The sequence below is a fragment of the Haemaphysalis longicornis genome, unplaced genomic scaffold, assembly GCF_048455015.1.
Source record: "Haemaphysalis longicornis isolate Haplotype H1 unplaced genomic scaffold, Haemaphysalis longicornis Haplotype H1 scaffold_10, whole genome shotgun sequence".
NCBI classification, from domain to species: Eukaryota; Metazoa; Arthropoda; class Arachnida; order Ixodida; family Ixodidae; genus Haemaphysalis; species Haemaphysalis longicornis.
The window spans coordinates 107,229,943-107,247,630 of record NW_027526204.1 but is presented as its reverse complement, the minus strand read 5'-3'; the positions used below and the strand labels follow the sequence as shown (position 1 = coordinate 107,247,630).

The 17,688-nt window shown below is 48.2% G+C and overlaps 1 protein-coding gene across 1 annotated transcript in view; it reads left to right on the top strand.

Moving 5' to 3' along the window:
• The window catches only part of LOC144157894 (uncharacterized), a 30,046-nt gene extending 13,165 nt beyond the window's left edge, over positions 1-16,881 (top strand). The window contains exons 4-5 of the mRNA XM_077688611.1: positions 2,625-2,953; positions 16,679-16,881. Coding sequence (XP_077544737.1) covers positions 2,625-2,953; positions 16,679-16,814 — 465 coding nt within the window. The 3' untranslated portion in view covers positions 16,815-16,881. The remainder of the gene's footprint in view (positions 1-2,624; positions 2,954-16,678) is intronic.
• The last annotated feature ends 807 nt before the right edge of the window (positions 16,882-17,688 follow it).

Below are 17,688 nucleotides of genomic sequence, written 5' to 3'. Positions count from 1 at the left end.
AGGCACCTAAAATGCCACGTAACGCCGCTTCCACGCGTATTAGGGCACTTAATTCTCGCGTCCGGCGCTGGAATCGAGGTAACCTAGTGCACATCACAAGCCAGCGCCCTGAAATAAGCTGATTCCAACCAACTTCTTTGCGTGTCACAGGTCCGAAAAGACAGCGCATCACATTGATAAGGGCATGCAAAGAAGGAGCAGCAACAGCAAGTGTCGCTGGACGCGTATAGCAGATAAGCAACAAAATCGGTGGCGATTTCTTCTTTGTTTCTTTTCTTTATTTCATTCTGGCTAACTCAGACGCAGCCTGTTCAAGGGCATTGCTTTACGATGCACGCGGGAATGCCGTCACGTGGTATTTTTCATATCTTGAGAGGATTAATTGTTTATCCGTGAGAATAAATAAGTCCGCAAATCGTTCGCCGGTAAAAAAATTGCCAAGTTAGATACTTCTCGTTGGTATATACGTGCCTCATTGACACTTCAATGATTATCGCAGGACTTCTCGAGTTAGATAATTATAATCAATAATTCAGATCTCATTAACTAAACAATTACTGGATGCAATTCCACTGCACTGGAAACATTACGCGCTAGGCTTTGTTCGAGTAACACCATTGCTCTTTTTGTAATCTTGGTGCACGATAGCTTGGCCACCCAGTGCACAAAGGTCCAATTATACACTCTTGTTCTGAGTACAGGGCAGTTAAGGCCCTGCCTATGCAATCTGTCTCCAAGTCCACCATATCTTACAATACACAAAATCCCTAACCACAGCTAAAGCACCACCTTCGGGGTTTTTGCGTTTGCTCTATTATTTTAGTGGTTTGACATGCGTTGTGACGTAAATAAGTGAAAGGCGATATGTTTGGCTAAAGCCGAGTTCCGGTTGATATAGCAATAGAAAAGAAACGGTACCATTCAATTCATCCGTAATCGTCTTTCGGCCAGAATATTTTGATCATATAAGTGTACTGCTGGCCATGGCGTCTAGCCTTTCATTTTAACTCTAAAGGTTAAAAGGTTTTCATCCATGATTCCGTCAGACGCCTTGCGTGGGCAGTTTCAGGGACATGCACAGGGGTCCTGAAGCCGTATACGGCTGACTCGTCGTCGGCAGCACGCGAATCAAGGCGTACGCGACACCCCTCGTCTTTGGTAGGGGGACCAGGATGTGGATATGTGAGTCACCATCTAAGCGGGGGATGTTCGGGCAACTCTCGTTAGTTGCGCTGCTGAGCACGAGGTCGCGGGTTCGATTCCCGGCCGCGGCGGCCGCTTTTCTGATGGAGGCGAAAAGCAAAAACGCCCGTGTGTACGAGATTCCGGCGCACGTTAAAGATCCCCAGGTGGTCAAAATTAATCCGGAGCCCTCCACTACGGCGCGCCTCATCGCCTGCGTTGCGTCGGCGCGTTAAAACCCTACAATCAATCAATCAACTTTCGTTAGAGATAAAAACAGACCGTGAACGGACTTGTTGCCCAACAAAGCATGTCTGTTATCGCTGTTAGTGAGAAGCGTGTGGGTCAGAGCTGCTTGCGGTTCCAGCCTCCAGGGCACTTGCCCCAGAGGCACTTGCCCCAGAGAAAACCGGATCCATGCTTTCGGGAAAGGTGAAGCGCAAAGTGCAAGCGGTGCCCGCTTTGGGGCACATCGCTGAAAAGGAGGAAACGGGGTACCGCATTGCAAAGGGAGGTTTTACTAAACCATAGGCTGGAAGGAGGTGGGAGGTGATGCGCCAACGAAGCTGCGAAGCCGGCGCACTCCTATTCTATGCCCCAAACTCATGCCCCGAACATTACATCGTCGAGGGATAAAATGGAGGGGGGGGGGGGGGGGGGGGAGTTGAACTGGTGGATATTGGCAAATAAAAAGGGAAGGGAAAAGGAAAGCAGTGGTCTCAGGGGAGTTATAGTCCCTCGCCTTCATCCGCCCCCCTCCTTCCCCCCTCCCCTCGGAGCTGCCAATGCCGCGGACGTGCCAACGCCATTTTACAGGAAACTTAAAACAGCGGCACTTTTATGTGCTGTACAGATTTGACAGCGACGCCCGATCGTCTGCCCACAGCGCTCGTAATATTCACAGTAATAATAGGTAATGTTACCATTACGGCAGTTACTCTAACCACGAGTTTTACGCAAAAATTGTCGTGTACTATTTGGCGTTGCCTCGAGGGAAGTGCGGAATATGACAGATGATTTTTTAGGGAACACGACGCTAAAATTAGCTTTGTATTTGTGTCACCGCGCTGGTATTCACCCCATCGTTGTATCCAGAAAGACTTTTAGGGAGGCGTTGTACGCCAGCGGTAAAAAAAGTGATCTGCGCTCCAACGAAGTTTCAGTCAATTTTTCGCTTTATTAAACGGACAGCTTCGTTATGCTTGTTTTACATTATAGATAATTGATGAAGTGTCCAAATAGTCAAGACCAGAGATAAGGGCCAGAGGAAGGGGAAGGGGGCATGCGGCGTTCAGAACGGTGTCGGGGCTTGTTCTGACACCGAAACACACCGCCTTTGGCTACGCGCTTGATACAACCCCCTCGTAGGGGCATCACCCGTGTTGCACGAGACAGTAGCGGCCTTTGTGCATGCAGGCGTGTGCGTTTCATTGCACGTGCAGGTGAAGATCTTCTTCGACGAGTACGTCAGGCCGGTGGCGGTAGCAGCTCGCTACGGGTCAACGCCCAATGATCTTTGGAACTTCACGCTCAGTTACTTCTTCCCGTCCTACTGGCAGTGGTACCATAAGGCGAAAGAACTCGTCTGGTACGCTGGTACGGAGAACCAATTGCTGACCAATTTGGCGCTATACATGGGCGGCTGCGACACGCGCTCACTTGTCCGAAAAGCGTCCGTGAAGGGGTTCCACTACATGACCGACGGCGCGGAAAAACAGCTGTTCGAGCCTATCCTGGACATGGCGGCCGTGGTCAACTTTATCAAAGACGGGTGAGCAAAGCTGTTACGTGACACACGCTCTGGCGTCTGGAAATTTGCGCTGGGCTTTGTGTGCTGTGGGTGTTCAGACCGGATTTATAGCCGGCCAATCAAACCCCAGTGGGGAAGGGGCGGGAGCGGCTCATACGTCGTACACCGCTGGCACCTTTTCCTCCAAGCCCGAGACTTGTAACTTCTGAGCTGCGCACGGTATCCTCCTACTGCTCAACCGTTAACGCGAATGCATTCTCATCTACACGCGCGAAGGTCTAAACGTATGTTCCCGTATTTCAAACTCATTAGGGTGGCAGGACATGGCGGGTGGAACGAGATGCACGAGAAACCAAAACAGAAATAACAGAAGGAATCAGTTTGGCAAGCAAAGCAAATCTTTGCGAAATCCGGCTGTTTTCTTGGTTTCATGGGAGGGTTTTTTTCTTATCACCTATTTTCTCTCATTATTTCTTCTTGAAAGTTTTACCGCGGAAAATTTAAAACAAATGGATTCACCTTGCCTTAGTGGTGCAAGGCTGTAGAAACAGCAGAGCTGGCGGCCTTTCACAATTCGTCCACAATGTTCTCCATGCCTGGGAGGCCCGGATCACTTTCCGCGCAGCCTTTCACATCTCTCCCAGGCTGAACCGCATCAGCGCGCGCTAGACCCCTCGGCCACCGGCTTCGTGAGCTCTGCGTCTGTAACGCGAACTCGGCATCTGTGCTGCCCACTTCAGGCGCGAACACACGTGAACTGGCGAGCAGAACAGGACGCGAGAGATCACACCATGAGCGCTGGGCCGACGCCGGGCGCTCCTCACGAGGCGCATGCTCAAGTGCTCTCGGTTTCTACGGCGAAGCAGTATACCTTTACCGGCCAAGGGAATTTTTGTTTGCGCGTCAGCAGAAAACAACGAGGCTACTACTGGCTACACAAACTAGTGGCACCACCAGGGATCGAACCTCGACCCGAATAGCGAAACAGCGTGAGAGCCCGTCGTTTGTCTGACTAAGTTACGGCCACACGTGGAGATGTGGAGACAAAGTGTACTCAACCAGCACAGCGGTGGGTTTCCCACCTGGGCTCACTCAATCCCTCAAAAGTCGGTGCCAGATCCCAACTCTCGCCTGGCTATTGTCGTTTGGAGTGTTCTTGAGCTCGTCGCGAATTGTCTGTCTTGTGTCACTGCTTTGCGAAACCAATTGCTGCTGTCCGGTGACATAGAACAAAACCCGGGACCCCTGACAGAGGATCAACTAAGCCAAATGTTCAACGTGGTCATGACGATCCCTTCAATGCAATCAAAACAGTTGGAAATACTTGAGGAAATTCGTTCTATTCGGCAGGAACAACAAGTACTTGATAACAAGTTATCCGACCTAACTGAGAAGGTCAAGGCTTTTGAAAAGGACGTTTCGTCGGTATTACCGATGAAGGACGATGTGGCGCGGCTTGTTTCTGAAACTGCTGCTCTTTCTTCTGCGTGCGCAAGGCTCGACAACTGCCAAGATGATCAAGAAAACAGGTTAAGACGGAACAACTTGATTTTTTATGGCCTTCGAGATGACGCAAACGAAACTTGGCCTGATGCAGAGGCCACTGTTATTGCGTTCTGCTCAGAACAACTAAAAGTTTCAGTTGATCCTGCCTCTATAGAAAGGGCCCACCGACTTGGCCGTTTCACCCCTACAAAACAGAGGCCCCTAATTGTGAAGTTTCTCTGCTTCAAGGGCAAACAAAAAGTGCTTGCGGAGGCCGCTAAACTAAAAGGAACTGATTATGCGATAGGTGAAGACTTTTCGGCTAAGGTTAGGCAGGAAAGGCAGAAGCTGCTTCACTTTGCACGAGAACAGGGTGGGGAATACAGACTACGGTTTAATAAACTAAAAATGGGTAAAGAAACTTTTGTTTATAACAACGTAACGGATGCTGTGGTCCCATGTAGTTCGTAGCCACGACAGACAATTCATTCTTTGGGTAGAGGGTCTTCAGGTAGCCATGACCTTGTATGCATTTTAGTTAACTGCCGCAGCCTAAAGAATAAAACGGCCGAATTCAACTCGCTAATAGAAATTTCGAAGCCGCATATAGTTATTGGTACGGAATCCTGGCTGGACGGCACCATAAATGACGGCGAAATGTTCCCTTCCTATTATTCCGTGTACAGGAAGGATCGCAATTCCCGTGGTGGTGGCGTATTCATCCTTGTTCATGATAGCATAGTAAGCCAACCTATGCACTTCGAGACAGAGTCTTGCGAAGCTGTCTGGTGCAAGGTTCTACTGAAAAATGGTGTTTCCGTGGCCGTTGGTTCCTTCTACAGACCGCCTGGGTTACGAACTCCTGAGCCTCTGTTCCAGCTGAGTAACATGTTGTTAAGCTTGCAAACAAGTTATGTAGTTCTTGGTGGAGACTTTAACTTGCCTGACGTTGAATGGCAGTCCAGCAAGCCGATACTGCGGAATACATCTCTCTTGTACTCAGCCTTCTACGAAATGATCAATGCTCATTCATTATCCCAACTTGTAGAAACACCCACTCGAATCAGTGCTAGCAGCGCGACTTTGCTCGATTTATTCTTTTGCAATGACCCTTCCCTTGTATCGTCTGTACTCACAATTCCCGGTATTAGCGATCATGATATTGTTATCGCTAACGTAACCTGCACGGTCAAGAGCCACCGGCCAACAGAACCAAGAAAAGTGTTCTCCTATGATAAAGGCAACTACAGCTCGCTCTCGCGTGCGCTAGATGCATTTTTGCCTGAATTCCAGCAGCATAGCTTATCTCTTGGCATGAACGAACAATGGAATCTTTTTAAAACAAAGATCTTGTCCCTAACACAAACTTTCATTCCTTCACGCATTATCTCAGCTAAGCACCGCTCTGATAAGCCTTGGCTCAATAAGGAACTTCGGTCTTTGATAAACAGAAAAAATCGGCTGTTTCGAAAGTATTGTAAATTGCCGCAGCCTGAGCTACGGTCCAAAATAAAAAAGATGACCAAAGCAGTGACGAAAGAAATGACCAAAGCGCATGAAACTTACCTAAACTCCCTGGGCGAAAAACTGAAAACCAACCCTAAATTGATGTGGAAATATGTCAAGAACAAAAATAATTCTAAGGCTAGTATTCCTGACGTCATGGACGGCATAGACTACACAGGAAATACAAGGGGCAAAGCCAAAAGCTTTAACGTGTACTTCCAATCAGTGTTTAATCGGCAAACTTACCCCAATACTATGCCGCAAATTTTGAACCCGCTTGCGCCTATGCAAGAAATAGTAATATCCGAAGCCGGCATCGTGTCTCTCTTGGAAAAATTGGATGTGCACTCAGCTTCCGGCCAAGACGGGATATCAAACTTTATCCTAAAGCACTGCGCTGCGTCCATAGCCCCTTTTTTGACCCTTTTGTTCCAAGCATCACTTCGGCTGGGTGTTTTACCGGCTGACTGGAAGAATGCCAATGTAAATCCGATATTTAAAAGTGGTGACAAAACCAATTTTTCTAACTACAGGCCTATCTCGCTGACAAGCGTTTGCTCTAAAATACTAGAACACATCATTTACACAAACCTAATGACTCATCTACAAAACAATAACTTCTTCACCCCAATGCAACACGGTTTTAGGGCGGGCTTCTCGTGCGACACGCAGCTTATTGAATTTGGGCACGATATTGCAACTTCCATTAACGCAGGCACTCAGGTTGATTGTATATTTTTAGATTTTCGCAAGGCTTTTGATTCTGTTCCGCATCCCTTGTTACTGCGCAAGCTATCTGTTCTTAATATACCTACTGAACTGCTGAAGTGGCTGGATGCTTATCTTTTCGAGAGAAAACAGTGTGTGGTGCTTGAAGGCCTGAGTTCTTCAAGTATTTCTGTGTTATCCGGTGTCCCGCAGGGCTCAGTTTTAGGCCCACTTCTTTTTTTAATATTTATTAATGATCTCCTGAACTGCACTTCCAGTTGTACTAGATTGTACGCTGATGACTGCTGCATCTATCGTGATATAACCAGCGTAGCAGATGTGGACCTTTTGCAACGCGATCTTAACTCTGTTTTTTCTTGGTGCAAGTCGTCGGGGATGACGCTCAATCTAACAAAGTGTAATCTGGTAAGGTTCACCAACAAAAAACACCCTCTACTTGTTGACTACTACATGGGCGGGGCATGTTTACCGGTAGCCACAGAGTTTAAATACCTCGGAATCTTTTTCTCTTCTAACCTGTCCTGGAACCATCACGTCAATTATATGATAGTAAAAGCGAGCCGTGTGCTAAACTTTTTAAGACGCAATTTCAGGCAAGCTCCGACTAAGGTCAGGGAGACTCTGTATCTGACGAATGTGCGCCCCATTTTGGAATATGGTTGCAGTGTCTGGGACCCCTACACAAAGACAAACGTTGATGCACTAGAAAGAATACAGGCTCGCGCCGCTCGCTTCGTAACAGGCGATTACGATTTTTCTAAAAGATCAGCTGACATTTGCAGAAGACTTGGATGGCCTCTACTGGCTGAAAGACGCAAATACCTGAGACTCTCGTTGTTCTATAATATATTCAACTCCAGAACTGGCATTAAGAAAGAAACTTATTTAAAACAACCAACATACGTATCCCCTCGCACCGATCACTGTTTAAAGATTCGCGAGCTTAACTCCAGGATTAACACATTTAAGTACAGTTTCTTTCCCAAAACAATACATGACTGGAATGCTCTACCGGAGGAAATTGTCTGCTCTCCCCCATCTTGTTTTGGAAAGCGTTTGCAGGATTATATGCGTCAGTAATATCCCGCCGCCTTGTTTGCCGGGCTTACGGGTTATCTGTGTTACGAAGTGCTTGTTGTCTGTACATCCTTTCTGTACATCTTCCTTTCTTGAAGTGCTCCTTTTCCAACGCCAATTCACCGCTTTGATGTATACTCATTATTTAAGGAAACGCCACCTGTTTGTTTGTTTGTTTATGCGACAATTGCATTTGTACTTTGTGTCCATTTTTTCTTATTCCCCCTCCCCCCTACACTAATGCCTGTAAAGGCGATGTAGGTATTTGAATAAATAAATAAACGGCGCTCACGTGTTTTGGACTAGTGCCGAACTCAACAGCGTCTGGAGAGACGTGGGGGAGGCGTGCTTTATGGCGTTGACGCATAACACAAAAGTGAGGGGGAGGCCATGAGAAAGATGACATCGTAGCCGCTATTATGGTGATGATGATGATTGCTATTGGTTTCCCCTTTGTAACGGGGCGATTACATGTCATCTTACTCAAAAAGGGCTAATATACCTATGTTTTATACCCTTCGTTTAATACTAGCGCTGCTTAGGGCAGGCACAAAATGATTATTAGGCACAAAATGCCTTTTTTTCTGTTACAGGTGGTATCCGTCCTAGGCAATATTTCCCCTCTCTAATTTTCGCCCACGAGCATTCTAATCTTCTTTTCGTCCCCTCGACAGCCTTGACGTTCACTTCCTCTGTGCTACTCTTAAATCCTAAGGCTTCTGGAAGCCGTATATTTCCCTCATGTAGATTTGGATGGATACCCTCACATACTAACAATATGTGCCGCATAGTTTGTTTCTTTACCGCAGACAGCGCATACCCGACCATTTTGTGAATACTTCCCCACAAAGCTCTTAGTTCGCAAGCAACCTGCACTACCCTCAAAAAGCAAAGCACCGCCCTCGGAATTGTCATTGAAATTTTCCTTTCTGATGTTTAATATCTCGCCCCTGTACAACTCTAACGACGTTTTAGCTTCCATTTTTTCTCCATTTATTCGTTTCAATCTGCCTTGCCTCTTTTTTTGTTACCTTGGCTGTTTTGGAGTCTTCACTGTTCCTTCCGTATTTCCTCGTTAGCCTTCTAGTCTTCCTTAACCACTGCGTGTCCACGCGTTTCAAGTATGGACACCTAAAAACCTTAGCTTCCCACCTTCGTTGATCCATTGCTCTGAACCTCATCTCGAAACATATTTGACTCTGTGCTTCTCGAACTTCAAACGACGCCCAGCCCATATCTGACTGTACTGCTGCGTTAGTTTTTTTGTTCCATGCGCGCCTAAGGTCAAACGGCCTACCGTTCTCTGGTTCACTTCAAGGCCTGGAACGTCTGATTTTGGGCAGAGTACAGCATTCGCAAATGTGAGACCCAGAACCATTACTCCTTTCCACATTCCTTTCTCTACTTCATATTTGTTATACCCGTACAGATCTCTACGCTTCATTATAGCTGCGTTTCGCTTTATCTTAACCTTAAAGGGACCCTTGAACACTTATCATCGACTACTCTAAATGTATTTTAAGGTAAAGTCTACTGTCTCAGCAATCTCCTCCCGCAAGAATTATGAAAATCCGTTCACTATTCCGAAACTACGCGCGAAGACAAATCGCCCATAATTGTTCCTTCCATTCGACCACGAACAGCGCCACGAAAGCCGCACGCTCTCTCACGTAGAGAAGGGCGGCTCGCGGTGCTTTCTCCGGCGGCCTTCGGTATGTGACAGGCCGAGATAGTTTTTCTCTTTTCTCCGAAACATGGAGGGGTTTATTTCCGGTTTGGTGCCACAAGAAAACAGGCACGGCTGCCTGATCGCAAGCGCGCGCTCAGTCTGGTACAGGGCGTTTTTGAAGCAATAAACGTTTGTGTCATATGATCTGGCTGAAAGTGGAGTAGTAACCCTACTGAAAAGTTCCGTATATACGGAATTATGAGAATACGGAGTTTATACGGAATGTTTCGTTTCCAAGCGTAATGAATGTCGATATTGGATCCACAAACACGGGAATTATATGAGTTCGCACAATATGAACGCTTGGCACAGTTTTGGTGTTTTTATCTTCAATAATAAGCAAAATCACGCTCCGTATGGTTTCCGTATACTCCGTATATACGGAATTCATGCGGGCAATGATTTCGCGGTTCTAATGATCATACAGACTTAAAACATGTGTCAAATGTTTTAAATAGCCATGCACGGTTTCATTTTCACGTGCTTCTCAAAAATCTTTTTTGTTTTGTGGCGGCCTTGTGTCATGCTAGGAATGTACTCCGCATTCCCATAATTCCGTATATACGGAACGTTTCAGGAAGGAAGGTCTTCACTCAAACTCCAAATTCCTGACCCCATTCATCTCGCACCCTTCCTGCTATCCCTGCTTTCATACCCCCTTCCTGTTCCCCCCGCGGTCCTGAAAAGGTGTCGACAACCCACCAGTCAGACAGTTTTGGGCACCTTTCCTCCCCCTTCCCCACTCCCCGACAACCTCAAAGCAAAGCACAGCAACGCTCCACGTGCACTCAAAACACAAAAGAAACGTCAAAACTTGCGTACAGGCTCAGGCATAGAAGAGGTTGGCACACAGCGCTGACAACGGCGGATCATCACAGAAAATGCGAAAAATAAGCCGCGAAGCGCACCAGCGACAGCCAATAGGCAGCCATGGCCTCAATGACGTCGTTTAGGCCATGCCAGAGATGGATAATGAGCAAAACTGAAGGTAGCACGGTTGAGTTTTCCGTGTCTTTCACAGTCTAGTATTCTGTGCGACCGCAGGTACCTGTCGCTGTCAGCAACGCGATATCGTCGGTGAAGGCGAAGCGCGCGCGCACAGAACCATTCCGGCCGGCAGCGGCCAGCGGTGGTAGGCCGTCTCGAGCAAACAGGTTTCGCGAGACCAGCGCTAGGGTGGCCACCCTACCAGCGGTAGACGCGCGTGACCCGCAATGCCGCGAAGTACCGCCCGCAAACTCTGGAAAATAGTGTGCGTCCGCAAAACGCAAACCCTCATTTTGCGGACTGCGCATGCGCACTAGGTCGCGCGCAAGGAATAGCGCGCGCTAAACGCTAGCTCCCGCTGTGTTAACGTCGTTCGTGCGCAATGAACAACAGTAATATTTACGACTGGCGTAATCTAGGAGAAATAAACAAGGAGTTATCGCCCCCTGCCGCAGTCACTGTTGCGGTAACGTGGGTAGCACAGACACAGGAGGGACTAAACGGTAGAACGAGAAGCACTTCCCGCTCAAGACGAAACGCCCGCACAGGATGACGACGACGGCTTTGGATCACACAATGTACACAGAATCCAGAACCTCCAGCGGCGGCTATTTCGCGGCAATGCCGGTCGCTCACAAGGCAGAAGAATAAAACACCTAGCGATTGTCGTTACCGAGCATGTTAAGCACACTGCACACAACACGCAAACAAAGAATACGACTGAACGGCACTAAAAATCATTCTCAGAGCGCGACGACGCCGATGAATTGACGGGAACAGCGGAGGCGGCCATTTTGGCGGAAGTCCGTAAGCGCGGAAGAACATGCTCTGATTTCTTAATTGAACGCGGCGTGGAGACGGTCTACCATGACGACACGTTGATACGGTGACACCATTGGCTGGATGGGGGTCCTTTGATGAGGAAAAGCCTCATTTTTCGTGCGTTGTATCCGAGTGTAGCTTTACTAAAGGCTTTTAGAGTATCGGCACTCTTTTCTCTCATTGTTATGTGTCTGCTCGCATTCATCGACGCGCAGCGAGGCGCCACTAACTCTGAACTGCGAGTCAGCCGGTGTCCCGCAGAGGGTGAAACGAGTGTGTGGTGTTTTTGTTCTTGTGCTTGTATGTGCGCACATCTCCTTCCCCATCCGAGCCGGGGACGGTCGGAAAAGGAATTCGGCCCGTTTCTCCCGCTGTCCTGCAACACCGGCGAGGTGTTGAGTTACGTTTCGCAGAGCCGTGCCGCGCCTGGGTCCAGATACGCCACGACCACCAGTCTGATTGATTGATTGTAGGGTTTAACGCACCGACGCAACGCAGGCGATGAGGCGCGCCGTAGTGGAGGGCTCCGGATTAATTTTGACCACCTGGGGATCTTTAACGTGCACCGAAATCTCGTGCACACGGGCGTTTTTGCTTTTCGCCTCCATCAGAAAAGCGGCCGCCGCGGCCGGGAATCGAACCCGCGACCTCGTGCTCAGCAGCGCAACGCCTTAGCCACTGAGCCACCGCGGCGGGTACGACCACCAATCTGCCGTTGCCAGCCCTCGAGACAGCACCACTTTTTTACGGAGCTAACCAGAGGAAGGAACCTTTCTTTTTTCGACTTGTAACATTTTCCTGTCTTTCATTTATCCTTAAAGTTTGACTTTTAGCCTTTCAATGTCTTCCTGTCATCTTTATGGATAGCGGACGCATCAACCCGTCGAATAGCGTACCGCGAGGTCAGAATATTATGTGCCTCCAGGATTTTCATTGGTCGGTCGGCACCACACATTATTTGTTTATATATGGGCGCCCCCGTTTTGTTTCTGGGCGGCTATCCTCTCTCTATCTCTCACACACACACACTCTCTCTCTCTCTGCTGCGACGCTAAAGCGGCCGGTCGCACTCTTCCAGCCCCACCCGGCGGCGGTTTCGTTGCGAGAGATGGCAACACTGCAAGCCAGAAACAAAGTGGCCCCCAGACACTTCCGGGTGCGCGAAGTGGCGGTAGTCTTAAGCGTAGCTTATTTAGTTACGCTAGCCGCGCCGTTGTGCTTGTGAGCCCAAGGACGCGGATTCGGCCCCGACAGTGGTGGCTGCTCCTAAGATGGAGCAACGGAAGTGCTCATGTGTAGACATTTTGGCGCAGCTTAAAGATGCCCAGGTGGCCAAAATTAATGCGGACCGACCACTACGGCGCACCTCATATGCAGGTGTCGCTTCTGCGCTCTAAGCCCTCCAGATTCGTATTTCAGCAGTTAAATGTGCGCAGCGGGTAGGCCTGTTTCTGTGACAGACGTCGCTGCATTTCTGCAACGAAGACTGGTTTGGTGACAGCCATTGCCACTTTCGAATCATTGTGTCATGTGCGCCTGCGAGAAATACCATCTGGCGACGGCCACGTAAGCAACAGTCAGGAAGAGCAAACACAAACGGCAACAGACAGGCGAATTTGAACTTAAGGTCGTATTCACCCTCACCTGCCGACATGGTCGCTGGAAGGTTCCCGTGAAGGACAAGGCAGACGCTAGCGCTGCAACCGAGATTGCCGCTGGCGCCTGCATAAGCCACAAAGTTCATCTGTTAAATAAGCAGGGAATTTGCGTAACCGTTCTTCGAGTTAAACAAAATACGTCACAAAATCCATCACTTGTGTGAAGTTTGAGAGCTAACAAAGCAACGGTTGCTCACAAATTCTGCAAATATTCATTATTTCTGTAGCAGCCAGCATCGGCAAGAAAAGAAATCGCCAGCTTACAGAATTTGTTGGAAGGTCCTACGTGTCAGCATTTTTACGTAGCAATGAAAACATCGCCTGCTTAATAGCATTTTTGAGAAGTTCGGACGTCTCAACATTTCTCTACGTAAATGCAATCTGGTGCACGCTTTCGGCAGGAGACTAGTTCACAAAGGTAATCAGGTGTGCTTTAGTAATATGCACACGTTACATCAGCTTTCCGAATATCAAGTTTGTTAAACATAGCCACTTTCTCCACCAGCTTGAAGATTGGCGTGCAAAATGCGCTATACGAATTGTCAGTTTATCTGGGTATATGCTAATACCATGGGGTTCTTAATAACAGCCCATTGGCGCCGGTTTTAATGTTTCAACGACATTTTTGTCTAACCTAGCAGCAATTCTTAGCTGGGTACACGGATCGTAGCTCAGAACACATGCTTTACTTACGGAGGTCGTGGGTTTGGATCCCACCTGGCGGGCATTTTTTCTCCACTTTCTTTCTTTCTGTCTTTCCAAATTTTTATCTATCTCAGTGACCTACCACATCCTCCCCTTTGCTTTCCGAGGTTTTCTTGACTGCCAACTCTTATTTCTGTGCTTTACTTACAGCCACACATGTTTAAGAAACGGCGCCAACCGAGAGGAGTGCATTTCTAAACACACTCCAAAAGAATAATGGTTCTAGAGTGATATACGTCTCTGAAACCATTAGAAGTGACAGGATCACATTCCTTGACAATTCCCACGGATTTGTGGTACCGCAATAGCGATAAAAGCTTTAGCGGAGACGATTTGGAATAATATTTTTCACTGTCTTTGTAACGACACGCAGCACACTGGGCCACTTAGCATTACGTGTTGGCGCCAAGCATATTGTTTTTTCAACAACACGTAAACACCCCACAAAAGGCTCTACTCGTCCCTTGAGGCCGAACTTTTTAGAAGTAAACTGCGGCTCTAGCCTCAGTTGATTTAATACTGTATGAAGTGAAGATCGCTCACAACATCGACTGCTTGCAGAATTCGCCAAGTGAGCAATATAGTATACGCACGCGTTAGGCAACCCTCGCAGAAAGTGTCCTCTTAAGTTTGTTTTTCGTTTCCCTTCAATTCCGAAAACACGCATTCTTGCTGCTGCACCGTCTGTAGAATATTGTCTGTGCAAGCTTTTTATCGCTGATGCCGTGAATTGTAAGCCTTTCCAGTAAGGGACGCTACGCTGTCTCCGCAAGCATTAAACATAAACCAAGGGGAATATGGAAAGACCCGGTAACGGCGTTGGCTCATCAGGGGCGCGTAGAAGATTTATTCCTTAACGCAAAGCTTTGCACGTTGGAATCATGGGATGATCATTGGGAAAGCATACGACTGCTTTAGGAACTGGGCGCCGAGGCTTTGATGTAGAATATAGCCATATTTAGGATTAGAAAACTGTCCTCGTAAACATCCATTGCCACAACCTTGGAGGGTACTTTGAAACTTTTCGTGTGCCTGGACTTGCTTTCTCCGGTTGAAATGCGATTCGCAGTGTCAGTACTTAAGGAAATGTTTTGACGCAACCCTCTGGGTGATCTGATAGAGACTCGGGTTTCATTGTGTGAAGTTTCCTAGCGCGGAATAGAAGATGCTTTGCGTCAAAGCCGTTTGCATAATTGATTGTATAGCAATAAGCTGTGTCTAGCGTTCCGTCCAGGCGGAAAACAACTGAGAGCTTTAGCGTTCCAGACGGAGCCGGCGTGAAATTTGTATAGTTCCGTCCAAACGAAAGCAAAAACCGGCTGATTAGGCCCCATGCACGGACTTCAGATTTGGTGTAGAGGTTACGCCTCGGATAATGGCACTATTGTACCGTGTTTGATTCCCCCCGGTCATGTCTTATTATTTTTTTTAGTGGTTGTGCCAGCATTTTGCAACAGCTAACTTCGCGGCCATTTTACAAATGACGCGGTGAGAGCAGTCGATCTTAATTTTGCACTCAACGGGCCGCTCCACTACTGCTCACTATAGCCAGGGCCGACGCGTCCATCGCCGGAGTTCCGATCATCTGTAGTTCTTAATGGTGATCACTAATTACGGTTACTCTGGCTAGTCAATGAGAGGAAGCGGTTAGTTCGGCTGGGTAAATATCAAGAAAGACTGCTCTCGCTGCTTGTTGTGAAGCGGGCGTGGTCGAGCTTGGCGGTTCGTTTGGTGGCCGATCATGTGTAATCATTAAGCGTGACTATTATTAAACTGTGACTCTGGCTATTCAATGAGTGGAAGCGGTTTTACCGGTTTAATAAAAATCAACAAAACTCAAGAAAGGCGATCGGACTAACTCCGTCAAACGGAACTCCAAGCCGCTATACTCGACCACGCCCGCTTCACAACAAGCAGCGAGAGCAGTCTTTCTTTATATTTACCCAGCCGAACGAAGCGCTTTCGCTCATTGACTAGCCAGAATAACCGTTAATTAGTAATCACCATTAAGAACTACAGATGATCGGAACTCTGGCGATCCATACGGCGGTAGTGAGCGGTAGCGGAGCGGCCGGTTGAGTGCAAAGTCAAGACCGACCGCTTTCAACGCGTCATTTGTAAAGTGGGCGCGCAGTTAGCTGTTACAAAACGCTGGCACAACCACGCAAAGAAAAAAAATGATGTCCGGGGGGAATCAAACCCGGTACAATAGTGACATTATCCGAGGCGCAACCTCCACACCAAATCTGAAGACTGAGCATGGTGCTAATCAGCCGGTTTTGCTTTCGTCTGGACGGAACTGTATAAATTTCGCGCCGGCTCCGTCTGGACGGAACGCAAAGCTCTCAGTTGTATTCCGTCAGGACGGAAGGATAACCCGCAACGCTCCGTTCCGTCTGGACGGAACTTTAGCGCTTGTATATCGTTCCGTCTGGATGGAACGCTAGCCACAGCCATAGCAATAAGCACAGCCTGCCACTGCTTTTATTTCACCGCTCGGTCAACTAGCAGGTTTAGTAACTGCACCATCTCTTTGGAAGGTATTGAGCCTAATGTTATTTGTAATCTATCTTCCTTGTACATATCTTGAAAAGTGGTTAAATCAGTTCTGCAGGCAAGCCATTCGCTACTTTGTTGCACAGTGCCTCAACTAGAAAGGATGCCATTCATGGAGACGTATAATCGCAGGTAGCGCAACTCCGCGTTGTAAAGCTAGGAATAAAGTTGCATGTTGGTCAGGTCTTTTTTTTTGGACGTCAAATGGAGCGCTATAACCAGAGGCACTTTCACATGTGTAGCCATTAAGCTGAGGTGATACCGGGCGTTGGGTATTAGCGTGTTCTGTTGCTTCGCGCGGCATGTCACAGGTAACCGCAATTAATTACGTTTTGATCGTGTCATTAAGCGCGGCATGATGGTGTTACACTGTCGGCTCAATCTTCACGCGAAGTCTCTCTAGAACCGGAAGCTGACACAATACTTTTTCTCTAACCGCGTAATACTTTTTCATGGGTGGTGTTTTGCTCCAATTTATTTCTTTCGCTGCAGGAGCGTACCCATGACGGAATATGGAGACCCGTGGGAACCCTGGACATCGAGCAAAACCACTCGCATGGAATTTGAGGACGAAACAGAGGCCCCTACGCAAGATTATGTTACCAAGATTTGCGAGCTACGTTTTTGAATAAATAGGGCCAGCCACCATCTCCGCTGCAGTGGTGGCACACACACCCTTCTCTATGTGCGAGCATGCGGACAATTAAGTAGTTTGTTTTCATTTTTTTAAATGCAGAGCATTTTAGTAACTCACGATGTCACCCGCGTTGGCATCCGTAGTCCGCACCCTACACTATATAAAGAAATAATACCTTCCGGCGCCAGGTTTCGATCCCACGCCTCTGCGGGCGGAACGCAAGGTACACGGCACTTTACCGACTGCTCCACGGAGCCGACACAGAATGGAAGTTTACGCACGCGCCTTATATCCTTGACTCATTCAACCGTCGGCCACAGGTGCGCCCTCTCCCCCGCGTCCTCCTCGCCTTCTCTCCGCTCGCAACACCCTCTCTCGCCGCGTTCGGTTCGCGTTCATGTGGTGGCGCGATTTCGGCGCTATAACACTCTCTCGCGAAGGGCATTGGATTGGATTCGATTGGATTGTGTTGGATTGTGTTGCGTCATAGCCGCGCCACGTTGCGTCGTAGCCTCTCCACGTTGCGTAATAGCCGCGGCAGGGGGTTCACGGCACGTTTCACGTTTCACCATCGACTTCATCGACAATGTCTACGCTGGAAGACAACAATTACAACAACAACAACCAATACGTAATCAATAAGACTTGCAGGCACGCCCCCCGCGGAAATGCTCTGCATTTGATCGTGCCCCTCGCGAGGGGGATGTTCTGATTTTTCTGTATCGTGGCGCTTATGCGGCGGGGACTTCCTGCATTCAAGAAAACGTAGCAAAAAATGCATTATGCTATCGAAGGGTAAGGCGGAGGTTGGACACGCACACGCACACGCACACGCACACACGCGCGCGCGCACAAACGTACAGCT